Genomic DNA, 16,696 nt, shown 5'->3' with positions numbered 1-16,696 from the left:
TTGGGTTTTTTTACAATATAAGTAGAAGAAATACAATATAAAAATACAAAGGTATGCTGTGTTCGGAAGGCAAGATCATATGCAACTTATTACATGATCTGCACATCATCGTGGGGGCACATTTGTTTAGCATTATCTCATGAAGAGTGGGGCATACAAGACACAGGCACAGTACACGGTGTGGTTAAGTGTGCTGTTCATTTCCATTAATTTTGATGTCAAATGTACTCCGTGCTATTGCCATTCATCCTCAGTTCAGGGCAGGTTTCTTTTAGCGCGCAAATGCACACACACACAAAGTGCAGTTGGAGAAATGGGGAGAAAACTAGACTTGCCATTCCGGCTTCTGATTTTATCCCAGAATGACCCTATTTCCCCTACCACTGACAACCAGTGTGGTGTAGTGTTAAGAGTGGTGGACTAGTAATCTGGTGAACCGGGTTCACTTCCCTGCTCCTCCACATGCAGCTGCTGGGTGACCTTGGGCTAGTCATACTTCTCTGAAGTCTCTCAGCCCCACTCACCTCACAGAGTGTTTGTTGTGGGGGAGGAAGGGAAAGGAGAATGTTAGTCGCTTTGAGACTCCTTCGGGTAGTGATAAAGCGGGATATCAAATCCAAACTCTTCTTCCTCTTCTTCTACCAGTGCTGCTGCCGAGCTCAGGGAGAAGGATGAGCCAGCCCTTGTCCTGAGAGGCGGCGGCGGCAAGGGAACATCTTGTTGTCTCTTCATGGCCTCCTCATATTATTATTGTTATTATTATTATTATTTACTGAATTTATATACCACCCTATACCCAAAGGTCTCAGGGCAGTTCACAGTTGCTGGAGAGCAGGTCAGGAGGAGAGGCTTCATTTCCACCACCAAGGCCCAGCTCTTTGTGATGCACTGACTCTGAGAGGCAGGCAAAAGGAAAGGGCTACCCGAGTGGAAGAAAGATTTGTCCTCCTAACAGGAAATGCTTTTTGGGGTGGGATATCAGGCCAGCCAGGACCTGGAACTCTACAAAGCAGCAGGTTAGAATATGTGCAATTTAAATTCCACTGGGATTGTAAATCTGGATATGAAAGTTGTTGTGTGTGTTTTTTAAAAAAAGACCACCCTTATGGAATAAAATCTCACCCAGGCCCCGAAGCCTAACCCAACCTATCTTGAATCATTAAAAAGAGTGCAGGAGAAGGTGGTTTAATAAGGCATTTATTTTAATCACGTGTTTGGAAGAGGACAGTGTTGTACCCAAAGCAGACACAGAAACAACAGGTGATACTTAAGTGCATTTTACTCTCGTAAAAAAAAAATTCTGTCACAGGTGTTTGGCAAATAAAGACAAAAATGGGATAAACTGCTATTGAAATCAACAACATAAGCAAGAGTTGAGAAGCACCATATTATTATCGAGAAGAATGTCAGACATGCAGTACATGTTAAAAAGCCATGGAGCTAATATTTTTGGTTTTAATAGAAGCCCAGATGTTTTTCTTATATCTATCTATCTATCTATCTATCTATCTATCTATCTATCTATCTATCTATCTATCTATCACGTATGTATGTATGTATGTATGTATGTATGTATGTATGTATGTATGTATGTATAATATATACATATTCAAATTAAATACAAAACCATTTAGTTTTTAATGAAAGTAATTTTGTGAACGGGAACATAACAATCACAACAATCACACTTGCTAACACTACAGAAAGTGGCAGAGAATTATGAATGTTCTTTTGCAACCTTGGAAGGAGGAGGAAGATGGGCCCGAATGAGGCAAGCTTTGAACTGGGAACACTGAATGTCAAGCATGCCTTAAAAAACCAAAACCCACAACAATTCCTGATTCATCAAACAAAAGTATATGTGAAATCCCAGTTACTGGCAAAGATTAGTCCAGTTTAATGGGGCATTTATTGGGGATCTCACTCGAAAGGGTGCACTAGAGCCACGTTTATAAACACTTATGAAGGCAGGGCTCTAAAGAAATAAATAATTTAAAAAATACATCTAGTATAATTTTTATTTTTACAGCAGACTTTTCTTTTCTTTACAAAAGAGATGAAGACCTCTTATCATTCATATACAGCCTCAAATATAGAAGTCACTATTTTATACTTACATATTTGCAATGTTCAGATACTACACAAATCTCTTCACACCCTGAAATGTTGTATCAGGAAGGTACTGTGCAAGCAGGGGAAGAGAAACGTGAAATGCTAAAAAGGGAGACGCGATTCCTCTCCCCACCACACACACCAACACACAGAAATCTCACTAGCTTTGCGCATTAGAAATTATGACAAGCCTTTTTGCCACCTTTTTTTTTTAAAGGCAGGAATTAAACTGAATTAATAAACACTCAAGAGTTTGATTTTCAAGTCATCCATAAGTCAATTAAGCCCAGTGTACAAAAAACAGCAGATCCAAGGGGGGCAGGGGGAACACTCTGATTTTTCTGGCAAACACAGGCTCTAGCCTAAGAAAACTTGCAGCCTATATATTTAGTAGTGTTTGAGGTGCCACAAAACGACGTTATTGTTCCCGGACTGTTCCAATTTAGGTGGCAGGTGAGTTTGCTTCACTGAGTGCTCCGCCATATAAAAAACAGAACGCTTCCAGTCAGGCAGGGAGGTGGCAGCGAAAGGGATTTTCACCTAGGCAGCCCCCATATATTCTAGCTTTCTATGTACCTACAAACCTGCTGCATGAAGCAGTCCAGTCCAGAAGAGTTTTAGCGCATGACACGTTTGCTGCTCTCCCCCAGGGAAAACTGCTCTTTAGCGCTCAGTCGGAGCAAATGGCAATTTTGGTCTTTCTTCTCCAGATTGACATTTGCTCTGATTTAGCACCAGGTTTTCCCTGAGAAAGGAGCGGGGCAAGGGGGGAAACTGTTCAGACCTATGCCTAGAAAGGGCTGGGCGAGTGGGAAACTTCTTAGATCCATGCTCTCTAGGTATGGGACACAAGCCCTGAGTGAAAGAAGGAAAGTTCATATGGATGTTACTAAGAACAGAAATTGTTGGTCAAACTTGGGCATTTGATCACAGGGGCTAAGTAAAGCAGCAAGAAAAGGCTCAGCTGCTTTGAAAAAGCAGTGCTCAAGTCGTGCTACAGGTTGTTATGTAGAAATTATAGTTTCTTTAAAAAGGGAGGGCTCCTCAAAAAAGCTGAGTTTTAATATTAGAGCTGCAAGGTTAAATTATAATTTAAGATTAATTTAAGGTTAAATTATAATTATTTACCTGCCAAATGAAATAACATTTTGCTAGACTAAGAAGATACCCCCAAGATTTTTAATACAAGTAGTTAAAATTGCAGATTGAAAGCATAGTATTAATAAATTCCTTCTCTTAAGAAATTAGGAATGTCTCGTCTAAACTGATGCGATGCACATATGCATGATTAATTAAAAATAAAGCTTTTTGGATAGGTAGAATGATAGAATCATGGAAAGGACTCCACATATCATCTAGTAGCCCAAACGCCTGCAATATGGGAAAATGCACCCATATGGGTATCAAACCCATTACCTTGGAATTATCAGCACCACACTCTACTTTTGAATGATTGCTTTTTAAAAAATCTGCAAATTACCTAAGATGTAAATAAGAACCAATGAACTAAAACTCATGATTAAACCAACCAAGACAGATGACAGACACCGTTTTTATTGATTAAATGGCCAGCATCCACCACCACTTGACAACATTTTGCAATCACACAAGAACGCTTTTGAAATCAGTATCAACCAGGGTGCGATGGGTGTGTGTGTGGATAACAGAGGGGTAAACTCTTGTAGTTTTAAGTCAGCCACGACAATAATAATAAATCAGGTATATGGATAATGTAGTCCCATGTAACTCCAATGGTTGATTTCTTTAAAGTACAGTTCAGTGCCATGAATAATTTACATAAATAGGCTATAACGTTACAGCAGATTCTGAGAAATTATTTACTCTTGACTTATTTTGCACACTACTGGGAGAACATGGCAGTGCTCTTGGCAATGGCATTACATTCACACTGATGGTGCAAGGTTTTATATACGTTTATTTCTAGAAGGAAGGGGTTTTCAGAACTGGGGGGGGGGGTTGAAGCTGAATGGGCTGTGGATTTATGCCCAAGTGCATTTTGAAATCTTTCAATCCATATGTACACAAAACACTAGGCGTGAATGTCTTCTTTCTGTTCATACAAAGATGGGCAAAGCACCTGTTTCTGTAATACAAAAAAGCCCAGTGACTGCCTTCTGACAGGGCCTTACTTTAAGCGTGATATTGCTAAGTGCACACAAACATTAACATTCTCAGGCAGTCCAAGAATTCTTTGCAACTTCTGTTAAAGATGTATCTATTGAACAGCAGCAGCAGCAGCAGTTCAGTTAGCTGTTAGCCCTTGGTCCTCTCCCCCGGTGGCTGTGATCGCTTTTCATTTTAAATTAAAGCAACATTTATGCATAAATCCGCAACTTCCTCCTTCCCCAAATTTACAAATGTTTGAAGAACAGTAGCAAAACAAAAGCAATTCCCCCCTTACTCAGTAGCAAGACTGTTCCAGGGCTTGGGTGTATCCGTGACATCTCTGCTGCTAGCCAATAGGTAACCAACGCTGGTTTTTCCTTGTTCCAACTGAACAAGGGAAAACCTGCAGGACGATAGCCCTAATTCAGGCATTAGTTCTCTCCGTGCATAAAGAAACTCGTGACTCAGTGCATGCTGCCAAACTCTACCCCTTCCAAAGCATCACAATTGCCGTGTTTAGAGCACTCCACAAGCAAAATTTGCAGCAGGGAGCCTCCTCTACCAATCTTTTCCAGCATTTAGATGGGACGGCACTTGACAGCAAGCTCCCACTCACATTTGTTTATGCATTCAGTAAAAACGGTGCCGCAATAAGGTGTGTGTGTTTTCCATAAGACAGAAAAATGTACAGCTGTTTCCCCCCTATGTATGACAAGGAATATCATGCATACTTTCAGACTGTTAAGCACACACACAAAACTGGCACTGGAAACTAAAATCTGGAAGCACCTCAAATATGGGTTCAAGAAAAAAAAATGGGTTCAAGAGTTTTGATGCTCCTGTGGCCCATAGATGAAAAGTTCATTTTATACTGATGGAGCTTTATTTTTAATAACATTTGCTAATTGCTCTGCAATTTGCAACAGCACACCCTTACTTCCCCAGCACTTATGTGAATTAGTCACATTCCTTATTCATGCCATATGCAGAGAAGCTTGAGGAATTCATTTTCTGCGGAATCCACTGCAAACTGGTTATCCTATGGAGTTCTCATTTCTCCAGATTTTGAGATAAGAGATCTTAGCTCAAAAAAAATATGAAAATGCTTTTTTAAGTGTATTTTAGTATCATGTAAGTTTAGAAATGCACACACACACTGATGTAAAAGGCATGTTCAAATATGTATTTTGTGATAGGATACATATTTAAAAATAATTCTTGTGTGGTTTAAAACAAAAATCAGATTAATGCGGAAATGGGAACAGGCTCATGAATGAACATGTGTGGAACTGACACAGACCAGAGTTGGACTGATCCACCATCCTTAGTTTGACCCAAGATACTGACAGGCAAATATACTAACAGAACCACAACTTATTTGCTGATCAAGCCAGTTGTTAATACCATTTTGCTACAGAATTATTAGTAGGATATGAAACTTCAATAAACTTCAGTTATAGCCATGGGAGAAAGGAGGCTGGTCACCTATTTGGCTATGAAACTTAAGATTTGGACTGCATTTTTGTATTAGAAATTCAAAGAAATTACAAAATTTATTAATTAATCATTTGTAAACAAATATTAAAATGCACAATTATATTTCAGTAGTTTATTTTGGAGAAATGAAGCAGTGCAAAATAGGCCAACCACAATTTAGAAGGCAGCCGCGAAAATAATTCCTTGCTTATTATTAAATCTAGCAAACAGCATAAATACACTGTAAATTGGATCCAATACTCAGATTCATGTAAACATTGTTAGTTATGAAATGTTTTCCCATTACTAAAGCAGACCAAACAGACTCTTCTTCTAGCTTGATCACCCCTTAACTCAAATTTAATATTGCCGCTTCAATTTTTTTAAAGGGGTGTGTGTGTGGGGGGGTAATAATTAAAAACGGTCCATAAGCCAGTGATGCCACAGTACCACGATATATATCATGGTAGACTGCTTGCTCCTTGAGGACATTTGTGGCAAGAACCCATGGCTCTTCCTCCTGTTCACAACCCATAATGGTAAGTAAAGCAAAGTTTCTGACACTACATCACATTGCTGGTTTCCTGACTCATGTCAATGGCAGCCAATGAGGTGGCACAGGGTTTGCAACACTCAACATGATAACATCATAAACCTTGTATTACTGAACATTACAGGCAGAGGAGGAGGGGGAGAATCAGTTGCTTTCAGTGATGCTTCTCACCAAGATTAAAAGGATTTTAGAGAAATACATTCTGTTTGCATTTTTTTTTACATCACAAACTTTGAAAAGGCTTCCTGCATCAGAAAGAAAATCCATATTTGACCTACTTTTCACTCCCACCCCAAATGCATGTTTTTAAAAAATGCACATGCACAAATCCATACAATTTGTTTTGATGCCTCCACAATGGCTGACATGGGAGGAAGGTAATTATTTAGGATTGCTGTGGCCTAAATTTCATACAGAAAGCACTAGCAATCTCTGGTGGAAAATAGTTTACAAAGGCTAGCCTCTTTCAGAGGGTGTGGGGTGGCTAATTAAGTTGATTACTTTTTTGTGGCGTTCTATAACGGAGTTTAAAAATGAAACACAAACATATAAGTAAAGTTAGCATTCTCTCCCCCCCCCAACCCACCCCCTGCTGCCCTCTAATACCAACACTTATAAGCCTTTCTCAAAAAAAAAAAACACCCCCAAGATTGGGCAGGGTAAACACTTGTCAAGTCTCCAAATGTGTGTGCTCATTCTCATTCTCCCACTCTGGCCCTTCCCATACCCCAAAATTCATCAATGGCTCCCTGTTTCTCTTTCTTTACTGCATACCCAAACATTCTTGGGACTAATGGGTGGGGGTCCTTAAGGCCAGTTCAAATTCTTTTAGCGTTAACAGTACATCAAATCGATGCGGCTGGCAGACATGCATGATGGACATGCTCCGTTCCCCTTAAAACCATGTGTGTTGGGAGAGAGAAGACATGTACAGCCTGGGCCACAGGCTGGCTTGCATGCACACATATCCTCTTACTGTGTACTCACCATGTGTGAACTGGCCTACGGAGCTACAATCCATATAAACGTTCAATCGCTCCATTGGAATCTAAGCCCGATATAAGACCTTTACTAGCGTTTTCCTTAATTAAACGACTTAGTGATTGTTTCAAAAAGGAAGAAGCCCACAATCTCACCAACAATGCCATCTCAACATCCTGGCCAGCTCCATTAATTTTGGTTTAAGATTCGGAACCGGACAAAGGCGGGCAAAATTCCTGGCAGGAGATGGTGCACTGAAAGGAATTGCGTGCTGAAAGAGTTTCAAGGTGCACTTTTGCTTTGCAATCAGGTCCTAAGGTATAAGCAGGCTGGGAAATAAGTTATAGATTCTATAACATTGCCCTAATGACACTATTCCCGAGAGAACAAGAGGAGATGGGGAGAGAAAGAGAGATAGAGAGCCAAACACAAAGAGTGATTGGGTTGGTTGGGTGGGTAGTGTAATGTAATGAAAGTTGCCCCCCGTTTTTCTGTACAAAGTTCTGCCTGTTGAGCAAAATGAATCATGGGGAGTAGTGGTCACAAAACTAGCCGACCCTTTGCAGTCTCAGGATCAGCAAAGCAGCAGGAAAATTTTAAAAGGCCTGGTTGAAAAGGATTGTCCCGGATTACTCCTGTGCCAAATACAGCAACATTCATATAGGCCAAAGGAACAAATGGCAGTGTTGCATCAACCTACACCAATAAGAAATGTACAGACTGTTCACACTTGCCAAGTACATAATTTTCATATGAGAGAAGGGGGAACTGGCCCTAACATTAGCGTCCACCAAACCAAAACTAATTCTGGGCATGTAGGTTGTGCCCTAGTCCCGAATCCTTTAAAAGCACCCATGGACATTCGTGCTTAACTCTTTGGACTGGTCTGGGAAGGAGTCACGAAGAAGAACTGGCATGTGCAAATTTTCAAATATAATCCTTATCGATTCTGTGAAATTCTAGTCATTAATAATCGTAAAGAGGAAAGGAGTGTGGGGACCGAGACCCCACCCTCCAACATTAAGATCTAGTGTTTAAGACACACACACACACACACACACACACACACACACACACACGTGTATGTGTGAACTCACTACAAATCTACAATAGGAATCTGATGAAGTGGACCCAGATCACTAATTTTGTTTTTCATTTCATTTCCAAAATCACGCCGAACTGAGAGACATTTGTTTCGTTTTGTAGTTGCATTACCAACCATCCTGCTCTGATCCTGGGGCCTATAGAGTTTTTTCTTAGTCCATGGCACTGATTGGGTTATTGAGAGGAAGCTTTCGTTGCCAACGTAGCAACGCAGTGTTGCTGGAAGCTAGGAGACACTGCGGAGTTGTAGCCTAGTCTCTGGTGCTGAAGCTTCACGGAGCTGTTGGTCTCACTCTCCACAATCCAGGAGTCTTTGCCCGCCATGCTCCGGCAGCCCGTGCTAGCACAGCATATCCGCTCTCCCGCTAGGCTGTTGCTCTGCTCTGTCAGGTGCTTGCTGCGACTTAGCTGCGACACCTCTGGAGATTGTCCCTGCAGGACAGTAGCTATGTGATTCAGGAGGTCTGTGAAGAACTCCGAGACACCCTCATAACCTGCAAAAGGAATGTGAAAGAGGAACAATCAGGGATGGATGTCTTCCTATTAGACTAGCTCTTTCTGTAAGTTCCCCCCATTCCTCTTCTCACCCTGTGTCAGGGACTAGACAGAGGAGGAATGGTGGAGACGACCTCCCCCTCCTCCTGAACCTTCCAGAGAAGAGGAAGACAGTATAGATTTACAACAGTGGTTTGATGAAGGTCACGGCTCAGAGGAAGATGAAGAGCAGAGTAGGGCAATAATGGGAGAGGAGGGGGAAGCAGACGCAGAGCAGCTGGCTGACACATTATCACTAGAAAGCATTCCAGACCTCCCTTCTCCCAGAACCTGGCGAGCATTTAAAGTAGGTGAGCAAAGGGCTCATAGGCAAATGGCCTTAAGCGGACACTGTAAGGTGGGTGGTGCTTTTGACAATTGAGGAGAGAAGGGGGGTGGAGTTTATTCGGAGCAACGCCATTACTCCAAAAGGCTACATTTCTAAGCCTCTCTCTGTGAATACTGAATAAAAGACCTTGGTAAGAGCTTCCATGTCTTTCTATTCCTGTCAGCCTACCTTTGGGGGGCGGGGCGGATACCCTGATGCCTGAAACCCTGCAACACACAGGGAAAACAGCTTAAGAAGTGATTATTTATGGGGGAAACTTCCGGTTCTGCTCTGCCTTAATGGAGGCAGCCCCCACGGCAGCAGGATATCATAGGCGAAGGAAAAACAAGGATGACTGAAGGCAAATGATCCTTGCAAATTCCCCCCAGGGACGGGGGGAATGGACTTCAGTCAGTTTGTCTTGGTACCTGGCTCTTGCTCCAGCATGGAATGAGAGAGGCAGGGAGGCGTTGAGTGCAAAAGCACTTTGCCTGGGGAAAACCCTCCAACGCCACCATTAAGAAGCAGAGGTTCTTTTGTTAATTAGAGCTTAATTGGACTAAAGTACAGGGGTGTGCTAGAAGAGATGAGATCACAACTGTGGAACAAACAAACTGCAAGGACTTTAAGGTTCGAATTTGAAGAAACTTATTGAATAACACTTCATTTGGTGCAAAAGGCGGTGGGGGAGAGGGGATCCTATGGTTTACTTAAAGTTTTATTCTCTACATTTATGATTCAGCAACCCTCCTCTGAATGTTAGTTCAAATTATATTCGTACAAGTGAGGATGGAAGAAATTGGATTATAAATATGGAATATGATATCAAATGGAACTGTGTGTGTAAAAAAAAGGAAAAAGGGGGGGAAGCTCTATTTTGAAAAAGGGTTATGATGGAAACTTAAGAGCTGACTCTTCCCCATCCTTTATTATCTACGAAGTGAACTAAGTAACACTAAGAGGACTTGGAATTTAATTTAATTGGCAGGATAATCAGCTGGAAGGAAGAATGAAAGCAGTCTGCGAGCTGCTAAGGAACTGATAAGGTTCTTTATTGAGTTGTCTGCAGTTCGACAGACTGCTTTTCTTCCCAGGCTAAGGGGGGGGGGAAATGGTGGCAACAGTTTATTTACCAGGACAAAGAGACTTTTGCAGCTGTTGTTAAAGTTCTCAGTGCAAAACAATGAAGCACGGGATGGAGCAATGGAGAAATTTCTGGAACAACAATGGGAAATCAGCTCCGCTCAAAGCATGATGGATAACAGCAACAATCAGGGAAAAGAAAGACATAACATCTTACAAGGACTAGAAGAAACACCACAGACAGAATAATAGCCACACACACGAAGAAGAAGGATATAGTTAGAGTTCCTCACTTGAAGTCTTATGAATCATTTAATGTGTCAACACGAATAGAAGTTATTAATAGTGCAGTTGTTGTATAAGGGATTATTATTATGCCCAGAATGTAATTGAAACTAATAAAATTTTGGAACACAAAAATAAAGAAAACAATCAAATCTAGTATGCGGGGGGCCACTTTAATGAAATTATATATAATTCAGTACTTGAATGATTGGTATTAATAATTGTATTATAAATTGGTATTGTTAATTGGACTGCAATTGAAAACTAATAACCCCCCCTTTAAAAAGTGATCATTTCTTGTGTTAACGTAACAGTTGAATTCTAAGCTATACTCCTAAAAACATACAGCGGAAGACTATCACTTGAGTTTGCATGCTCAGGTGGGTTCTCAATAGTGTTGTCCTTAAATTACAACCCTTAATTCACCTTGTGATTCCCAAAGAGGTCATTGCAAGAGAGGGCAAGAGCTTGCAGTTACCCTGAGGCTCTTGGGCCACTTTTTTACCCTCTTTGTTGAAACCATACTATGCAGGCCATTGTTAGGAATATTGAGGAGGGCAGACAGTGCTCAAGAGCCATTCCTAACCATGATGCACCCAGAACGACCCAAGCCAAAAGGTCCAAGGTGGGACCATGATTATATTCCCTGCCAGTGTAAGTAAAGGTTATTCACCCATTTACCAGGAACTGGCATTTGCAACTATTTTCCTGGGCCAGATCTTGTTCTCTTTCCCTTTTTTGTGTTGTGAGGGAAGATGAAGCAGGGGACCAATTAGTAAGAGGAAGTGTTATGTTGTCTGTGAGAACATTTGAACATTGACTTCCATCTCCCCCTTCCTAGCAAGATGGCTTGGTGCTTTCTGAGTTTGAGGAGAATAAGTACTTCTCTTGCATGGCTCAAGGGTTTAGTTCTCTAAAACTTCCCTCCAGAAGCATGGGAGAAGAAATCAGTTACCTAGGTTAGTTGTCCCTTAACCCATTCCTGATACATTCACTCATGGTACTGAAGCGAAGTATTCCTACATCCTTTTCCATTCTCTCAATGAAAGTTCCTGATGAAATTTTACCATTCAAATTTACCATTCTTGGGCAAGGTGATTGAGCGAATGGTGGCTGAACAACTCCAGGCACGCCTGGAAGAAGCGGACCACTTGGATCCCAGTCGGGATTCAGGCCTCATCATGGGACTGAAACTGCCTTGGTCGCACTGGTTGATGATCTCCGGCGGGCTAGGGACAAAGGTGAGAGCTGTTTCCTAGTCCTGCTGGATCTCTCAGCGGCTTTTGACACCATTGACCATAACATCCTTCTGGACCATCTAGAGGGGTTGGGAGCTGGGGGCACTGTCATACACTGGTTCCACTCCTTCCTCCTGGGCCGTGTTCAGAAAGTGGTGGTGGGGGATGAGTGTTCAGACCCCTGGGCTCTCACTTGTGGGGTGCCTCAGGGTTCTGTCCTCTCCCCCATGCTTTTTAACATCTACATGCGACCGCTGGGAGAGATCATCAGGGGGTTTGAGCTGGGTGTTCATCAGTATGAGGATGAAACCCAGCTCTACCTCTCTTTCAAATCAGAACCAGTGAAGGCGGTGAAGGTCCTGTGTGAGTGCCTGGAGGCGGTTGGAGGATGGATGGCAGCTAACAGATTGAGATTGAATCCTGACAAGACAGAAATACTGTTTGTGGGGGACAGGAGGCGGGCAGGTGTGGAGGATTCCCTGGTCCTAAACGGGGTAACTGTGCCCCTGAAAGACCAGGTGCGCAGCCTGGGAGTCATTTTGGACTCACAGCTGTCCATGGAGGCGCAGGACAATTCTGTGTCCAGGGCAGCTGTCTATCAGCTCCATCTGGTACACAGGCTGAGCCCCTACCTGCCTGCGGACTGCCTCGCCAGAGTGGTGCATGCTCTGGTTATCTCTCGCTTGGATTACTGCAATGCGCTCTATGTGGGGCTACCTTTGAAGGTGACCCGGAAACTACAACTAATACAGAATGCAGCAGCTAGACTGGTGACGGGGAGCGGCCGCTGAGACCACATAACACCAGTCTTGAAAGACCTACATTGGCTCCCAGTACGTTTCCGAGCACAATGCAAAGTGTTGGTGCTGACCTTTAAAGCCCTAAACGGCCTCGGTCCAGTATACCTGAAGGAGCATCTCCACCCCCATCGTTCTGCCTGGACACTGAGGTCCAGCGCCGAGGGCCTTCTGGCGGTTCCCTCACTGCGAGAAGCAAAGCTACAGGGAACCAGGCAGAGGGCCTTCTCGGTAGTGGCACTCGCCCTGTGGAACACCCTCCCATCAGAGGTCAGAGAGATAAACAACTACCTGACATTTAGAAAATACCTAAAGGCAGCCCTGTTTAGAGAAGTTTTTAATCTGTGATATTTGATGTACAGTATTTTAATGTTTGCTGGAAGCCGCCCAGAGTGGCATGGGAAGCCCAGCCAGATGGGCGGGGTATAAATAATAAATTATTATTATTATTATTATTATTATTATTATTATTATTATTTTCTTTTCTTTCTTTCTATTAAGTATAATTCAGACCTCCTACCAAGCGATGGAGGAGCATATCACTGGGTCTGCAATTTTAAGCAATCTGAACTATTTCCTACCTTTCAGAGCAAATATATGTACTAGAAAATCATTATTCTTTGGATTTCGCAGTTTTCTGAAATCTGGATATGTTTCTCACCTTAAAACATCCCAAAAGGCATTTTTAAGGATAGAATACATTTGAAAACGAGTACAATGAGATAAATAGTATGCAATATGGATTTTCATACAGATTACAACGTGACTGGAGGAGGGGAGAACAGTAAAGTGTCTTTGGAGCACTTTAAGCACTAAAACATCTTAGCTGGAACAGCCCCCAAGTGTCTGATTGTGGAAGGAATGGCAAAGAGCACATTTCCTCTCCAGAGGTGATGACATTGAGTGCCATAAAGCAAAGCAAACCCACCATGTTCCTAGCTGCAATATTTTAAAGTGAAATTCTTTTCCAGAGAATGATAAATCCTCATGACAGAATAAAGCAAACATGGGATAAAGTAGGGGAAACCTGGATATTTTTAGGTGCTATACTTAGCAAGAAATGTTAATCTAAATACAGGAAACATATCCTGAAATTGGTTTTTGTTGTGGTTAAGAGATTTCAATTCATAACACCAATTTCTCATTATCAATGAAATTCCGGTTTCTAGTTTACTGCTGTCCAGGATTTCCCTCTCAACCTCCCGCCATCATAGTAGGAACACTGCAGGGAAGGTGAGTGCTGCTCCATTGTTTCCTGCAAAATCACAAAATGCATGGACATTACATGCAAGTATAAGCATGACTGGGGGAGCTGATTGGGTCACTTTCCAGAAACGTATATGCTGGTGTTAAAGAAGTATCTGTACTCACATGTGATGTCCAACTAAGTCGTCCTGTTGACAAAAGGACTTCTGTTGTGCAACAAAACTTCCCCTCCCAAATCTGTTCTGGGTCCCCCCCCCCAACACATCACAGCAGATTTGGGGTGGGGAGAGGAGAGGAAAGGCAAGGCAAGTGCCCTTGTGCAGCGGAAGTCCTTGGGCAAATGAGACCCCTGCAATAGGTACAACCCATTATACATTTGCTGCAGAAGGTGGTAGTGAAATCACCAGTATTTTCCACATCCATCGTAATGTTTGCGGATGCTCTCATACGCTATGTAGCAGCCTGCTCTTACCTGGGAATGCATTTATATCGATGACAGCATGCTGACCAGTCTGGTTGTTGATGATGATGTCAATCCCAAAGAGAGAAACACCCAAGGCTTGCCTCAGTGTCTTCGAGATTGCCCGAATGACATCATCATTTGGCCTCTCAAACACACCTTCTATTTTATCTAGCTATAAAGGAGAGAGAGAGAGAGAGAGAGAGAGAGTTTAAAAACCGGAGTGTGTGTTTTGTCTCCAGCACAGTTTCCTATTTTACTGCTGGCAGATTTTTTTAAAATTTTGCAATTAAAACATTTCAAGAGGCTTTCTTGGATGATTTTGATTTGCAACTTTGCTGTAGCAGCAACCATTCCTAGAATAAACCAGGAAAGAATGGCTTTGGAATGGAGATATTGTTGCAAAAAGGGGCCTTGAGATCTGTTTTGTTGCTTGAGTATTCAGAAATAGGCCTTGTAATACTTACTGCTGTTAGGAGTGAAGAGGATTCTGGCTTTGATACGTTGTGGCTGTTGAAAAATATCGATTCTCTATCTGCAGCGTGTAATTGTAAGAAAAGCATAAATGTTAAAACAGAACTCTGGAGCTGGTGATTTATAGGTGATTACTGTGTTGTACAGGTAGCAGAAAACCTTTCCTTAATCATTCCTGGCAAGGGATTTGAATAGACAAAGGCAACACCAGGGGGCAGTGTAACCCAGGAACTCTATGTGTCTTTGTGATATTTGCAACTTGTTTAGAAGCCCTGGGACGATTTTACATCATCCCTTCACTTGCACCAATCCAGAACGAGCACTGCAATACTTCATCACAACATAATGGACAGGGAGGTGGTACCTTTCTTGCAAAAGGGAGGGGACAGGAGCTTTTAATTAAATTGCTGTTGTATTTTTGAAAAGAAAAATATTGGGGGGAGGCACTAGTGATGTCACAAGCACCACTAGTAGGTGCACCTAGCTCTCACAACACTTGCAAAAGCAATGCGTGCGCACACCCAATATGAAGGGCTGTGTGCTGGAAAAAATGTGATACATTTCCAACCAAAGGCTTCCCTTCAAGCAAAGACAACTGGATTCCGTGCAACGGAATGAGAAAAAGCAGAACATCTACTGCAAAACAACAACAACAACAACAACGGCAAACATGATTATCCATCACGACCTAAAGCCCAAGTCTTGAGAAGGCAGGTTCAGAAGAGTCCTCCCCTTTGGTCACCGAGATTTCTTTTCCATTCAAGCTCGTACCAAAAGTGCCATTCTCAGAGGTTTACCTGAAATGCCTGCTGAGAAGTTCTTCACAGACGGTCTCTTCACCACAGTGTATGACTCTCCAACCACAAAGACTTTGTATAGGACGGCGTTGTGGTTGATGAAGCTTTGGATCACACACGGAGGCTGGATAGCTTTCAGGCCTTCCTGGTTGAATATGATGGCCATCTGGAAAATGGAGAGGGGAAACCACATATTCTTACCTCAACAAGGACTCGCAAGTAAGCGTAATTAACACACATTACGTGGCGTACAGGATCACTGTCGTACCAGTGGCTCCCTGCAGCAGTAACACAGATGCACACACAATCATTTTTAAGTCTGGAGAAGGTGCGGCTTCCACCTTGCACCTTGGGTGTGTTCGTCATGCAAATTGCCAAGTGGATGAAGAGCCCACTTTGACTGCCTTTACATTTAGTATTCAGATGAGGTTTGAGCCAACGCAGAAAACAGCTTTCTGAATTATTGTATGCAGTGTTTGGTTGGGGGGTGAGGGGTGGGAAGGAGACTTAAAGAAACCAAAGATGCTCATCAGAGATCTCATACAAGCAAAAATAGCATTTTAAACCTTGAATGAACAAGTATGGACTGACAAGAAAACCTTTTATTTTAGCAGTTTTGCATGACACAGCAATGAACCAATGGTCCGTATCCAGCTTTCAGGACAGGGACTGTGTGACTTCTGTTGAGCCACAGTTACGGTTTCTTTTGTACTGAGCAGTCGGGGACACTTTGCTGCCCCTGTCTATTCAAGATGACAGCTAGCTTCTCACCTCCTGCGCTAACATGAGAATCATGGAATCATAGAATTGTAGAGTTGCAAGGGGTCTGGAGGATCTGTACTTTAAAAGTACAAAGTATAATTTAACATGAAAACTCTTTAAAAGCAAACCAACAGCCAGCCCACTGCATCTCTGAAGTTGGTGCCACTGCTTTGCTGAAGATTTAGGTTCAGAAATTAATTAATGTCTTCTTAAGCTTTATTCCATACTTTTCCGTCAGGTAACCCAAGAGCAACAAAGAGCATCCTTTTATCAGTGTGTGCTGCATGTGGATAACATGGGGACCTAAAGAGGCATTCCTATCAGTTGCTGCATAGGTATGAAGCTCTCTTTTTACAGATGCCTGTCAATGCAGAAGCTG

General features: G+C 42.4%; 1 protein-coding gene across 3 annotated transcripts in view; it reads right to left on the bottom strand.

The window, feature by feature from the left end:
- Positions 1 to 1,877: 1,877 nt before the first annotated feature.
- ITPK1 (inositol-tetrakisphosphate 1-kinase) overlaps positions 1,878 to 16,696 on the bottom strand; it is a 132,554-nt gene continuing 117,735 nt past the window's right edge. The window contains exons 8-13 of one of the 3 annotated variants that reach the window (XM_060272245.1): positions 15,556 to 15,721; positions 14,752 to 14,819; positions 14,297 to 14,459; positions 13,990 to 14,173; positions 11,664 to 11,812; positions 1,878 to 8,847 (exon numbers count right to left, since the gene is read on the bottom strand). In XM_060272245.1, the coding sequence (XP_060128228.1) occupies positions 8,528 to 8,847; positions 11,664 to 11,812; positions 13,990 to 14,173; positions 14,297 to 14,459; positions 14,752 to 14,819; positions 15,556 to 15,721 (1,050 nt within the window). In that variant the 3' untranslated portion in view covers positions 1,878 to 8,527. The remainder of the gene's footprint in view (positions 8,848 to 11,663; positions 11,813 to 13,989; positions 14,174 to 14,296; positions 14,460 to 14,751; positions 14,820 to 15,555; positions 15,722 to 16,696) is intronic. The other 2 variants (XR_009557237.1, XM_035107068.2) reach the window with 2 other exon arrangements.

This window comes from Zootoca vivipara, chromosome 1 (assembly GCF_963506605.1).
Source record: "Zootoca vivipara chromosome 1, rZooViv1.1, whole genome shotgun sequence".
NCBI lineage: Eukaryota > Metazoa > Chordata > Lepidosauria > Squamata > Lacertidae > Zootoca > Zootoca vivipara.
This window is presented reverse-complemented; position numbering and strand designations above follow the sequence as displayed.